The sequence below is a fragment of the Sipha flava genome, unplaced genomic scaffold, assembly GCF_003268045.1.
Source record: "Sipha flava isolate LNK unplaced genomic scaffold, YSA_version1 276_pilon_pilon, whole genome shotgun sequence".
Classification (NCBI taxonomy): Eukaryota; Metazoa; Arthropoda; class Insecta; order Hemiptera; family Aphididae; genus Sipha; species Sipha flava.
The window spans coordinates 176,257-190,350 of NW_020272941.1; the positions used below are offsets into that span (position 1 = coordinate 176,257).

Genomic DNA, 14,094 nt, shown 5'->3' on the forward strand with positions numbered 1-14,094 from the left:
TACTACTACTACTACTACTACTACTACTACTACTACTACTACTACTATTACTAATACTAATACTATTAATATTACTAATACTACTACTTTTCTTCGTAGTAAACGGGGTGAGGTTTTAATTTTTAGTTAATTTTAGTTTAGTTTTAATTTAGTTTTAGTTAGGTAGTTGAAAATAATTTTGACAGATATCTTCATTGCTAATGATTCGTGGGCTAATAATGTATCGCCTTCAACCGCATTGTATTTTTTTAATTTTGTTTTTTTACACCTTAAGGAAATAGCGTTTCATCATCAATAGTGTCTTGTTTTGTGTGTACGTAAGTATGAAAGTGAGACTTACTTTGAGATGCATGTGTACACATTTAAATATCTTCTATTGACGATATTTCATACGAACTATTATCTTAAATTAATTACTCTAGCTTAATTGCAATAAAATGTTGAGGGTTGAAGTATAACTGGTTATCATTAGAATATTTGAGATTATTCTGAAATTTCAAAAGTATTCATGTTCTTAAATATTTTCATATAATTCTTTGATTCTCAATAATGTTTTTGTAATTTCAACTGACGTATTCTAAATTTGAATATATGAAGTATAAGTAAAGTAAAAATTAAGTAAAGTATATATCATTAAAATTAAAGAGTATATTATCCATGATGTACTTAAATTTAATAATCTCCAATGAAAATTTCCCACGGTTATGAAATTAATTTGTACATTGACCAAAAAGTTTTAAGTCGTTAAGTAAATAATTATGATTTTTTTTTTTTTTTTTTAATTTTGACTTCAACATTTATTGTAATTTTGGTTCTTATAAAGTCTTTGTTTAATCTATGTGCTTGATGAATTATAATTTGCTTATTATTAAACTGAAAATACCTAGTGGAATATTTTTATTAATATAATTTAAATAAGTATATTAATTATTTTACTGATATTTTGAAAAAACTAGTTTAGATTATGTTTTAAAAACAAAAATATAATGTTGGACTTTCGAAAGTATAAAATCCCATGTATAAGGCTGTACAGCATTTAGTCCATGCTTCTGTCGTTTTATTTGGGATCAATAATGAGAAAATGTATATATCAATATAACAGTACCATCAACTTAATTTCATTTATTTTATTGTACTTATCTATTATACTTTGCAAATTCTCTATTTGCTTGGGCATAAAATGAATATTTACTTAAGCAATTAATGCATTTTTATTTGAAGCACATAATTTATTATGTATGATGTATGTCGGCTTGGGACAGGTTAGACTTAAAACATAATTTATTAGAAAAATCATTTAAAAAAAATTATGCGTATACAAAGTGAATTACGGTATACAATATTATTACTTCTAGGGTATAACATAAGGTTATAATCGATTGTTTCCTTGTATTTGCTTATTGTATATTTGATTCAACATTTGATGCAGGTAGTACATTACTTAATTAACTTGATTTACTTGAATTTATTTGAACGTCATCGTCATAGTAATTGTCATTGTTATTCGTAATTTCGTTATTTTGCATAATTTGGAAATTATTTTATTTAATAATTAAAATATAATACTTTTCAATTAAAAGTATAATGTTATAATGATTTATAATTAATTATAATGTTGTAAGTGTTATGGACTATCGAAAGATAATCAACCCATCTACAAATGAACAAACACTCGAACTAATATTACTTTTATATTTAGAATTAAAAGAAAAAATGTACGATTGTTATAATAGTTATAGAAGGCTCTAAAGGTTCTCTCGTATTAATGCTCTGAACTAAGACTGTTACGTATATGAGCCTTCGCATTTGAATTGGTCGTTCGGCAAAAAAGGTTTATTCAGAAGATTCTTTAGAACAGTCGTATGGGTAGGGAATCTCATTCGCGTTTAGTCATACGCGCATCAGTTTATAATATGTCTCACTGTTTTACCACAATATACACTTTTACATATATTAACTTAGATATAATAGTATCAACTAATATTAAATAAACAGTGGTTCTTAACATAAGACATCCCATTTGTGTCTGAAAAAGTACACATATTAATATCGATTTATGAAATATATTCATGTTTATTAAACAGTGTTTGTCACCGAAGTATTTTTTTGGTTATAACTAATTATTAGTAATTATTTATCTTGACATTAACTGAATACGTCAGTTATATTAATACTTATATCACATTTTGTTGTAGATAATATACCATGTATGGTATATTATCATGTATGATAATACCTACTAACCTAACCATATGGTAGTATCCATTAATCGTAGTGACTTAAATCATTTACTAAATACTTCTATTAATATTTAACGAAATTTCATAGTTTCTAAATATTTGAATGGAATTTGTGTTTTTATAGTCAATTTTTGATTTTTGGTTTTCTGAAATTTTAGATGCTCATTTTTTTCCTTTTTTTTTCAAAAGTTAGAACATTTTAAGTTCAATCAATCTTATTAAAACATTTGATATTAACAATCTTTAAAATCTTCAGAAAGGTCTTTTTAAAAACAATCGTACATTTGTTTCAAATTTTAAAGACAAGTACAATAATATTATTTACTCATTCCTGTATCTTACCCAACCGCGGAGTTTCATCCAACCTGGAAATATGGTTCTTTTTTTGATTTTATTTTTATTAAAAGAAGAATATTTATAATCATGTAATTATCATTAATAATTTATTTACATGCACAATAAGTATTATTCAATTAAATCTTTTTTTTTTAAATAAATTAAATAGGAAAATGTATTGTTTGAATTTTGTTTTAAAAAAAAAAACCAACATGTAGTTATATACAATATGTATTATACATATTTCAAGTTTATACTGTAAAATAGAAAGGGTACACATTTAATATGAGATGTAAGTAATCATTTCCATTATTCTAAATTAAAATATGATTGTCATTGTAATTGTATATTATGAACATACATTTAAATAATATTACTGTTAGATATTTTTATGAATCGATTACTACTGATCAGAGTATAGTTAAACAAACAATTTAGTTTTATACCTAAAATAAATGTATGGCATATATGATAATGTTACGTGTGCAACTGTTTTACAAAATACCAATACTATAATACGTAAATAAACTGGTTTTGACTGTTTTGTTTTGCATTAAAGTATTCTTACAATAGATTTATTAAATTTATATATTTTTTACATGATTTGTTAGAGATAAATTATATTCTTTGCTTTGTGTCTGGTATCTACTACCGTAAATGATCAATTCATAATTCGGTTGTTATTTTTTTCTTTTTCCGTTATTTTAACTTCTAAAAATGCATAATGATTGATTAGTCACAAAAGGTCTTGGTCGTTTTTTAACCTCATTTCATTGAAAAAAAAAGAACTACAACCATTTACACTTTATAAAGATGTAATTACATATATAATCTATTTGATTTATATTGAAAACTGGCAATTATGGTGAAATAACTGGTGTGGTCTGTACATGTTATGAATGGCATCACACGTGCCTCTTCCCTTCTACTAATCCTCTGTTCCTTCTCTTGCCCATGTCCTTATCATCCGTTTGTGTGCATGCATATATATATGTATGTATATATATGTGTGTATAAATATATGTGTCGGTTGTTGAATAGCGTTTTCCCTCCACCCTTCTGCCGTGTTCCTTGCTCTCTGTCATTCTCTTTCGCCCTTCTCTCCACCACCGTCATTGGAAAGGTCCTAACCCTCCGTTTTTCATCGTACACAACTTTGTTGTCCCCGCGCTTTGTTACCCGCCTCCGATCTTCCACTCAATCATCTCTTTTTCCAATTACCGCAATATAGAAGGAATACCTTTTATGTGTATATAGTATACTCTATGTTTTCTCTTTCTCTATCCTTCTGTCTTCCTTATTCCGTCTCTTTCATCCGTATTTTTCCGGCCCAGACGGTGGGTCTTCCCCGAAACCTTCACATGTTTTATTGACCCCCTGTCCCTCGCTTCTTCACTCTACCAACCATATGATCCTTTTGCATCTTTTTACTGTCTAAAAACGACCTGTTGATTCTATTTTTATTTATATACTCCCGCGTATATAATGCTAAAGGTTTTTATACAGGATTTGACAAGTCAAAACAGTAACGACAGCAACTGTGGCGGTGGAACTGGGAATGGTGGAACACCTTTGCGACCATCACCTTCTCCAACAGGATCTACTGGTTCGCGTTCCATGTCGCCTGCTGTTACAGTACCGCCCGGTGGACCATCTCAACAGCAGCAGCAGCAGCAGCAGCAACAACAACAACAACAACAACAACAACAACAACAACAACAACAACAACAACAACAACAACAGAACATTCCAATGCCACCTAGACCACCAAGTAGCCAACAGCAGCCTGATCCAGGGCAAGCTACTACAAACAATAGAATGAGTCATTCGCCTATGGGATCACAAGGAGGATATCAACAACAACCTTCTCCACAACCACCTGGTATGCCTCATATGACAGCTCCTGCACCAGGTGCTCCAGGAATTCCATATAAAATGCCTGGACCTAATCCTTATGGACCTCCTCCGCCCGTATCTACACATAGTGGTTATCCAGCACAACAACCTCCTCCTCCAATGGGATCATATCCTCAACAGCCTCCAGGTAAAATATAACCATAATTAATGAATATTGAGTATGTTAAATAATATTTTGTACTAATATTAATGTTATTTTAATTTTATAGGTAATTATGGTGCTAGACCTCCTGGTTTACCTTATCAAGGGTATCCCCCACCTAATAGTAATGGTCCTCCACAACAATACTCACCTAGAGGTATGCCAATGCATCATGGACCACCTCATCAATTTCCTCCTTATCAAGTAAGTTTTGAATGAAAAAATTTGTTCTGTCATATATTTATTTCAATTAACACTTAACATTTATTGGGTATTATTATTTGATACTAAAAATTTAATTATAATTTATTATAAATTTTTTGGATTATGTTTACTAAACACTCGTTAGTTTCAAAAAGGTTTTGTATTTTTTTTTTGTGTTTTGTCTGCTTGTTCTAAATTCCATGAAATGCTTCTTGTGACACAAAATGTGCTTTGCAGGGATGGCCTGGTAGTGGTCCACCACAAGCACTACCTCCATTAAATAATAATCACCATAGTGGTCCAATTCAACCACCTACACCTACCAAAGTACCTCCTCCTTCATCTTCCCCTCAGCAGCAGCAGCAGCAGCAGCAGCAACAGCAGCAGCAGCAACACCAACAGCAACAACAACCTCCACAGCCACAGCAACAACAACAACAACCACATCAGCCATCACATCAACCATCACCAATTCAACATCCTCCTCCTGCACAATCCCCATTACACCATCACCATTCTCACCACCCACCTCCTCCTGGACCTCATATGCACCCGCATGCCCATCAAATGCATCCAATGCAGCAAGGTGCTTCTCCTGGGCCGCCTCCACCTGTTTCACCAGGTCCTAGGCCTCATACACCACCTCATCCACACTACCTCAAACAACATTTACAGGTGATCACCCAACCAAACAAAAATATAGCTTTGTTTTATTGCTTTAAATGTCTTGCTTTAGTTGTTATATTTATTTTTAGTATCTGGTATTAATATTAACTTTTTTTAATTATTACTATATTTTACTATTGTAGCAACAACATAAAGGACCTGGAAGCTATCAGACATCAAGCCCAGTGCCCCCTAGCCCTGGTCCAGGAAATTATTTAAATTCAATGCCTCCTCATAGTATGGGCCCACCAGCTCCAGTTCAATCAAATTCTGGGCCCCAGATGGCTCCTCCAAATTCTTCAATGATGTCTGTTGATCATGAAGTTTCACAACAACAACAAAGTCTTAGTGGTGCTGTTACTTCTGTTATTACCACTGGACCTGATGGTACTGCCATTGATGATGCAAGTCAGCAATCTACTTTATCAAATGCTTCAGCAGGTAGATAATTGATTGACATTTTTTTATTATTAAATTTTATATTTAATTAATTATTAATTGATATTGTATTGTTAGCTTCTGGTGAAGATTCCAATTGTACAACACCTAAAAGAAAAGAAAATATGAGCGGTGGTATGATATACCAACAGGGAATGGGAGGTATAATGGGTCCACCATGTTCACCTGCTCATGATGAATATTCTAATCCAGATCCATTGGCATCTGCTTGGCCCAGAGGACCTCCACCTCATAATCCAGTATTTAATAGCCATATGACTCCTCAAAATGAACATGTATATCGTCCAAAGGTAAAATCCTTAAAATATGTCTAATAATAAGCCTGATAATTTGAAAATATGCCATTTCTTGAAAAAAGCTATATTAATCTATAAAATATAAATACATTTTTTTTTAGAAACCAGTTAAATTTATTGATTAAGTTTACTAACTACATTCTTTATATTGATAATTATGTTATTGTATACATTAAAATGCATATTGTGAAATAAATAAAATGTAATTAATTATTTTTTTATGGAAGTGCCTCATTTGATAAAATTTCTTTATGTTATTATAGACTTTTTAAACCTTTATAATTTCCTTTAATATTTGTTATTCTTTTCATTTATCCTCCATGCTATTATTTTTTATTTTTGTACAATCAAATCCACTTCTAATTAAAATTACATTTTTATTCTTATGGATCTCAATAAAAAAACTGCTACATCTAATTACAATTTATTATTATACCAATACATAAGGTTATAATACTATTTATTGTATTTAAATATCATTAATCATTAAGTTAAATATATTGATTTATATAGACCTTTTCATAATTTATTTTTTAATCAAATAGTAATTTTGACTGATAATACATTTTAAGTTGTAAATATTAATAATGGCATCATACTACTTTGAAACTTAAATTAACTATTATTTTTTAGAAACATGATAGCTTAAGTAAATTGTACGAAATGGATGATAATCCAGAACGGCGCATTTGGTTGGATAAATTATTACATTTCATGGAAGAAAGAGGATCGCCAATTTCCACATGTCCAACTATCTCCAAAAACCCTTTAGACTTGTTCCGCTTGTATATATATGTTAAAGAACGAGGAGGTTTCATGGAAGTATGCAAGGTGTGCAGTCGATGTTATTTATTTTAACAACTCATTTGTTTCTATGCATAATTTATTAAACTACTACTAAGTCTGTGCTAAATTTATATTTTACAGGTAACAAAAAATAAAATATGGAAAGATGTAGCTGGTTTATTGGGTATTGGTGCATCATCAAGTGCAGCTTATACTTTAAGAAAACACTATACTAAAAACTTATTACCCTACGAATGTCATTTTGACCGTGGGGGTATAGATCCTGTACCTATAATTAATCAAGTTGAGTCCTCTACAAAAAAGAAAAGCTCTAAGGCAACATCTGTGCCTTCTCCTGGTAAGTGATCTTGTTCAACACACTAAGTGTGTTGCTAGGTGGGATTTAAGTAAATAATTACGATTAGGTTCTGCAGGATCTAATTCACAAGATTCATTACCATCAGCACCAACAGTCCCAGGACCAGGACATGTAGATGGTTACCCAGGATATGGAGGATATAGTGGCCCACAAGATTATAATTCGCCTCAAAGACCACCTCATCCTCCTCATGGTAAGATTATAGAGGACTTTTTAATATTGTATTAATCAGCTCGTGAATGAAACTACTGTTTTGGAATGTGTTTGAAATGTATTAAATTAAATTAAATGTAATATTTCTTTAAAAGATAGTATTAATTGGTTTTTAGAAAGAACGAGTTTACTTGCTTGTTCTTTTTATATATATATAAAATTTAATTAATTAAATTTATTTATATATATATATATATATATATATACCATACAACTAATATTTTAAATTTTGAGCAAAACAAGGAATGTATTTTATCATCACACTTTTATAATAGTTATATTAAAAATATAACAAGATATGATAGTTGGATATTTTCCTAAGTTTTTTGAAAATTATTTTTTCTGATTTTTATTTTTAATTGAATCCTTATATTAATTATTATTTATTGATACATGGATCTCAAGCCATTGAGTGCTGGATGTTGAGTATGGTAGTTGTATGTACTTGTACACAAAGTGAAGTGATGTTGGTATTTGTTTCTTTGAGAAGCTGTCATGTTTGGAAAGCAAAATCCACTAGTTGTCGGGTTGGATCTGGCTATAGTTTAAATAAGCCACCTTATCTTAATTGTCCATCACATCTTCGGCTATTTTATTTTATAGTGTAGTCTTGATAATCCTGTTCTTTCAGTAATGCATGATATTTTTACTTCCACTATTATTTTGATTATTTTATTTTTAAATAATATTAGAGTTCTAATAAAAATTATAAACTTGTCTATGTTAATAATTATATTTAATCAAATAAATTGGTTATTTTCATGATTACTTATCAAAATAAATTCTGTATGTAAATGTAGTTTGATAAATAAATAAATAAATAAATAAATAATTCATTCATATTTTTACCAAATTCCTTTTAAAATGTCTAGTTGTTTTTTAATAATCCTGCAGTAATTTGGTTCCACATGTATTGGATTATTAAGACTATATTGTACTTAAAAAAATAATAGTTACTGAAAGTTTTAATCATGCTTACTATAATATTTTTTTGTTGTAAACATTCCACTAATTTTGGATCTGCTGAAAATTCATTAAATATAAAATATTAGTGTTATTTTTTTATTATATGCCATAGTTAAATTAATATAAATTATATTATTATAGAGTTATATTAACATAGCATTTATCATTTGTAATATTGTTTAATTCGGTTAAACATAAATTAATCTTGTATTTAAATATTGAAGAAAAACTTTATTTTTAGTGATAATATTAACTATTATTAACTTAAAGTTTAAAAATCATTCAAATTCATTATAATATGACCTATAGATTTATTCTATTTTTGTTATATTATGCGTTTGTCAGATAGAGATAGCAAATTATTACTGAAAATAGTATTGTTATTAAATGATTAAGATTATTGTATTTTATATAAATAAATAAAATTCATTAATATTAAGAAACTAGTTGATAAGGCCAATGAAAAATATGAGAATACTACCATAACATCATTTTATTTCAGTCTCATGTCATAAGTGGTCAATATTTAATGTTATATAGATATATATATATATATAATTTTTCATAGTTAGTATATTTTTTTAATAGCCTAAATAATTTTTATTTATCATATTTTTTATTATAAATATTTATACCTCAAGTTACAGTTTTATTTTTGTAATACTTTCTTTTTGTTATAACGTTATTAGATAATAATTTTATTATAATTTAAGATATTTCAATGTGTTCTTTATAATTGTTAATTAAATAATTGTAATATGTTAGGAGCACAAGGAAGTTACCAAGGACAAGGTGGCTATAATCAATATCCAAGTAGTAATGATCAATATGGACATTATCCACCAGCTAGTACTCCAGTTGGTTATCCTAGTGGCCCAGTGAGACCACCTTTATATCCACCTTATTCAAATGATGCCGACAGGTATATAAATATATATTTTAATTTTCACTTGAAAATAATTCCTATAATCAAATTTCTCTTTAGGAACTATGGTGGTTCAGTTCCTCCTCCACAAGGCCCACCAAATACTCCTCAAGGACCTGGTAATGGTCAAGATCCATATAGTCGTGGACCAGTTCCACCACCAGCTGGCTACCAACAACCACCTAGGTTTCCTGGACCCCCACCACTACAGAATTCTTCTCCAGCCACAGTTAACCAAACACAAGGTGGATCGGTTTCTACTCCTGGCTATCCACCAGGTCAACAGCCTCAGCCTGATTACTATCGGCAAGACCCTCCTGCTGTTAGTAAATTAATTTTTAATTTTGAAATTAAATTATAACATAAAATATTTTTATTGAATAACTGCAATTGGAATCTTATAGGTTTCTTTCTTTCTAATATATTTGAAAATTCAAATTTATTGTTAACATTTTTTAAATTTTGATTTTTAAAATTATTCAAACAAATTTCATTAAAGATAGTTATTTTGGCAAGTTGTTTTTTAATCTAATATTTTAATAATTAGGTGTAATATTTAAAATATAAAGATTTAAGTGTATTTTTTAAGTTCTATCACTATTGATAGTTTTTAAATTAATTTAATTCTATGCATACAAATTGTATGTCATCACTTAATTATCATCTAATAGGTAAAAATGTTTAGCCATTTAACCTTAAAAATATGTCCAATCTTACTACTAATACAAATTGCTTTTCTCTATATAATGAATTGACTTTGTTAAAGAAGTATATATATATATTTCAGTTTTTCATCTTAATTATAAAAAAAATGTATTTAATTAGAAGTTTATCTATCTAGTGTATATATGTATCATATACACTAATATATCATTTTTATTAATTTAAATTCATACATTAACTCTAGGCCTACTAAGGACTATAATGTATTTATGATATTTAAAAACTTAATTTTGTTTCACTTCACTGTGATATTATTATTTTATATTATTTTTATATTTATTTCAGAGTCCAGGATACCCACCAACTAGTGCACCACCTGGTGCTTACCCTGGAAAAGGAATGCCACCACCACAACCTCGACGTCATCCAGACTTTGCTAAAGATCAACAAGCAGGTCCTCCACAACCTGCTGGTTATCCTGGTTATGGTCCTCAACAAAGACCTATGTATCCAGGTAACTTTTAAATATAACATTAGTTTATATATTCTATTTCTTACCAAGAATTGTATTAACTAATACTAGGTTGGACAGGTACTCCAAATGCTGCTAATCAATACCCTCGACCTGGTTATCCACCTGGATCTCAACCTCCACAAAATTGGTCACAGGGTTCACCACGATCTATGCCACCATCACATACAGGACAACCACCTCAATGGGAACAACATAGATATCCTCCACAAGGACAACCTTATGGTGCACAACAGGTAGGATAATTTTATTCATATATAAGATTCATTTTTTCAGCAAACAAACAAATAAAATGGGTTGGGTTTTTATAATTTTACTTGTTTTGATAAATCATAAAATATTTATCATTTTTATTCTTTTTTTAAGAATCATTGGGGTTCAATGTCACCAGCACAAATGAGAATGCCTCGACATGGTTTTCGTCCTGATGGAAGTAAACCTTATGGACCACATGGTCCGATGGCTCCACCTCCACACATGAAGGTAAATCAAAAATTTGTCTCAATTTAATTATTTCAATTTTTGATTATTTTAATTAAAACAAATTTTAACCCAAAATGATGAGTACTAAATTATAAAAAGAAAATGCTATAATACTTTTAAACTATTTATAATTTTATATGTACTCTATTATTTCAAGATGGACAACTATTTTTTTAATTTTATAATTTCTTAGAACATGTAACTATCAAAATAATGTCATTTTTTACATTAAATTAAAATTTTTTTTTTTATCATAAGTTAAAAATAAGAAATTTAATAACTGTATTTTTATTGTAATTATTTTTATTATATTTTTATAGCCTGGAATGCCTGGTCAGCCTATGTTCCAAGGAAGTAATTTGCTGAAGCGTGAAGTCATTTTTCCTCCTGATAGTGTTGAAGCTGTTACTCCAATTCTGTACAAACGTCGTCGAATGATGCGACATGATGTTGCACCAGTAGATGCATGGCGATTAATGATGTCTTTACGTTCAGGTCTTTTAGCCGAGTCTACTTGGGCTTTGGATGTGCTCAATATTTTATTATTTGATGATGTGTCCATTCCATACTTTGGACTAACACATATGCCTGGATTATTAGATATACTTTTAGAACATTTTCGGCAGTCATTAGTTGAAATGTTGGAAACTGATATAAAGTCTTACTGCTGGTATGAAAAATCTAAAGTTATTGAAGATATACCAGACATTGGTGCTGTAGATAATATAAACCTAAATGATAAAGCTTATTTCCCAGATCCATCGTTTTCTATTCAACGACCAATTAAAAGTTCTGCAATAGTTGATGGATCTAAAGAACTGTTTATTAAAAACGGTAAGAGATCATGGGATTTAATTGATAACTATGACATGGGATATAACATTGCTGAAACAGATACAAGTTTCCTTGTACCATGTTTTCGCTCAGAGTTTGGTCTCGTGCCCTTTGTCAAACTATTGAAAAGTGATAAACCTAAAGCCAAAATTTTAGATGATAAAACATGTGTAAAAAAAGAAGTAGATGTAGATGATAAAGAGTTAGTACAAAACAGTATTGACAATATTGTAAATATAAAAAATAATATTAAAATACGTGATCCAATGGGAGTGTTGAAACGTAAGAGCATATTGGACTTCGAAGATGAAAGTTATTCTAAAGATGAATCAAGTTTATCATTAATTAGTGAAAGTCAAGATTCCATTGGTAAACGTTCTGTGTGTATATCAAATATCTTAAGAAATCTTTCGTTTGTACCGGGTAATGAATTAGAGTTTGCAAAAAGTGGTCCATTTCTTGGTTTAGTTGGAAAGCTTCTATTGACTCAACATGAACATCCGTTGCGCTCATCTAAGACTAGGAATTATGATAAAGCAGATGATGACACTGAATCTTTGTTCAATTGTACTACGACAACAGATGCTGATACAATTGAACCTGGCAACGACACCAAATGGTGGTGGGATTATTTAGACGTTGTCAGGGAAAACTTGCTTGTTTCTTTAGCTAACATTGCTGGTTATGTTGATTTGAGCACATTCAATGAAGATATTTCACGTCCAATCTTAGATGGACTGTTACATTGGGCTATATGTCCAGCAGCTGCTGGTCAAGATCCATTTCCTTCAGCACCACTTTCACCGCAGCGTCTAGCATTAGAATGCTTGTGCAAGCTGTGTGTTACCGATAATAACGTGGACCTTGTCATTGCTACACCACCATATTCTAGATTGGAGAAACTAGCCAATGTTCTTACTCGATTATTATGCAGGACTGAAGAACAAGTAAGTGTTCTTCCTTTTTTACATATCTTAATCACTTAAACTAAAATGTATTATAATTAACATATATTTTATCTATAAAATATTGAAATATTAAATTAAATTAATTAAAAGTAATATTTGTTATTGTATCTTAAAAGAATATGCCTATTTGAGCTCAGCCAAAATTTATTAAACATACTTAATTGAAACATTAATTTTATTTTTAGGTACTCAGAGAATTTGCTGTCAATTTATTACATTATTTAGCAGCTGCTGACAGTAGTATGGCACGCACAATAGCACTTCAAAGCCCATGTGTTTCATTACTCGTAGCATTTATTGAACAGACTGAACAAAATGCATTAAATGTAATGAGTACACATGGGCTAAATGCACTCCGTGACAATCCTGACTCTATGGGAACTAGTCTAGATATGTTAAGGAGAGCAGCGCGCATATTGTTGCTGTTGTCCAGACATCCAGACAATCGGCCGTTGTTCCTGCAGCAAGAGCAGAGGCTATTGTCATTAGTCATGAGTCAAATTCTCGACCAACAAGTAGCGGCCCTCATATCGCGCGTCCTATTCCAATGTTCCAGAAATACGCCGTCTCCACATACTCAATAACTATATAAATACAATTTTCTCTTCCAGTTGTATTCTTTCGTTTACGTTACAACGGTTTTCATTTTTTTATTTTTTTTCTGCAAATAATTTTGGGTTCTTATTTAATTATTTATAATTTAATTGATTAAAATAGTGTAGACTATCTTACATAAAAGGTTAATTCCGGATCTTATGTTTTTCAATCAGTTGGGCAAAAAAAAAAAATAATTAATTTAAAATATTAATTAAAATCCTTAGACAAATCAAACAAAGAGACTGACCGTGTGATTGTTTTTAGAATTTTTTTCAAGCTAATCAATAATGTTAATTCCTTTATTATTGAGGTTTTGTTAATATTTATATTATAGCCTATAAATAGTTAACATTTTCTGCATTAAACATTGTGTATAGCGAACACTTTTTTTTAAAAATGTAAATAATGTCCCAAATAAATTTTTTTGTGGGGGTTATTATTATTTAGTCAAAACTGATACTTAAAAAATGTAACATTGATTTTTTTTT

General features: G+C 29.7%; 1 protein-coding gene across 4 annotated transcripts in view; it reads left to right on the top strand.

Annotated features, from left to right (window-relative positions):
• LOC112685436 (trithorax group protein osa) overlaps nucleotides 1-13,994 on the top strand; it is a 38,102-nt gene extending 24,108 nt beyond the window's left edge. Inside the window, exons 4-18 of one of the 4 annotated variants that reach the window (XM_025557317.1) lie at nucleotides 4,083-4,620; nucleotides 4,703-4,839; nucleotides 5,077-5,514; nucleotides 5,649-5,946; nucleotides 6,022-6,254; nucleotides 6,894-7,091; nucleotides 7,188-7,404; nucleotides 7,472-7,618; nucleotides 9,370-9,526; nucleotides 9,590-9,851; nucleotides 10,538-10,706; nucleotides 10,785-10,960; nucleotides 11,091-11,207; nucleotides 11,528-12,988; nucleotides 13,195-13,994. In XM_025557317.1, the coding sequence (XP_025413102.1) occupies nucleotides 4,083-4,620; nucleotides 4,703-4,839; nucleotides 5,077-5,514; nucleotides 5,649-5,946; nucleotides 6,022-6,254; nucleotides 6,894-7,091; nucleotides 7,188-7,404; nucleotides 7,472-7,618; nucleotides 9,370-9,526; nucleotides 9,590-9,851; nucleotides 10,538-10,706; nucleotides 10,785-10,960; nucleotides 11,091-11,207; nucleotides 11,528-12,988; nucleotides 13,195-13,593 (4,947 nt within the window). In that variant the 3' untranslated portion in view covers nucleotides 13,594-13,994. Of the gene's footprint in view, nucleotides 1-4,082; nucleotides 4,621-4,702; nucleotides 4,840-5,076; nucleotides 5,515-5,648; nucleotides 5,947-6,021; nucleotides 6,255-6,893; nucleotides 7,092-7,187; nucleotides 7,405-7,471; nucleotides 7,619-9,369; nucleotides 9,527-9,589; nucleotides 9,852-10,537; nucleotides 10,707-10,775; nucleotides 10,961-11,090; nucleotides 11,208-11,527; nucleotides 12,989-13,194 lie in introns of all 4 variants that reach the window. The other 3 variants (XM_025557316.1, XM_025557315.1, XM_025557318.1) reach the window with 3 other exon arrangements.
• The last annotated feature ends 100 nt before the right edge of the window (nucleotides 13,995-14,094 follow it).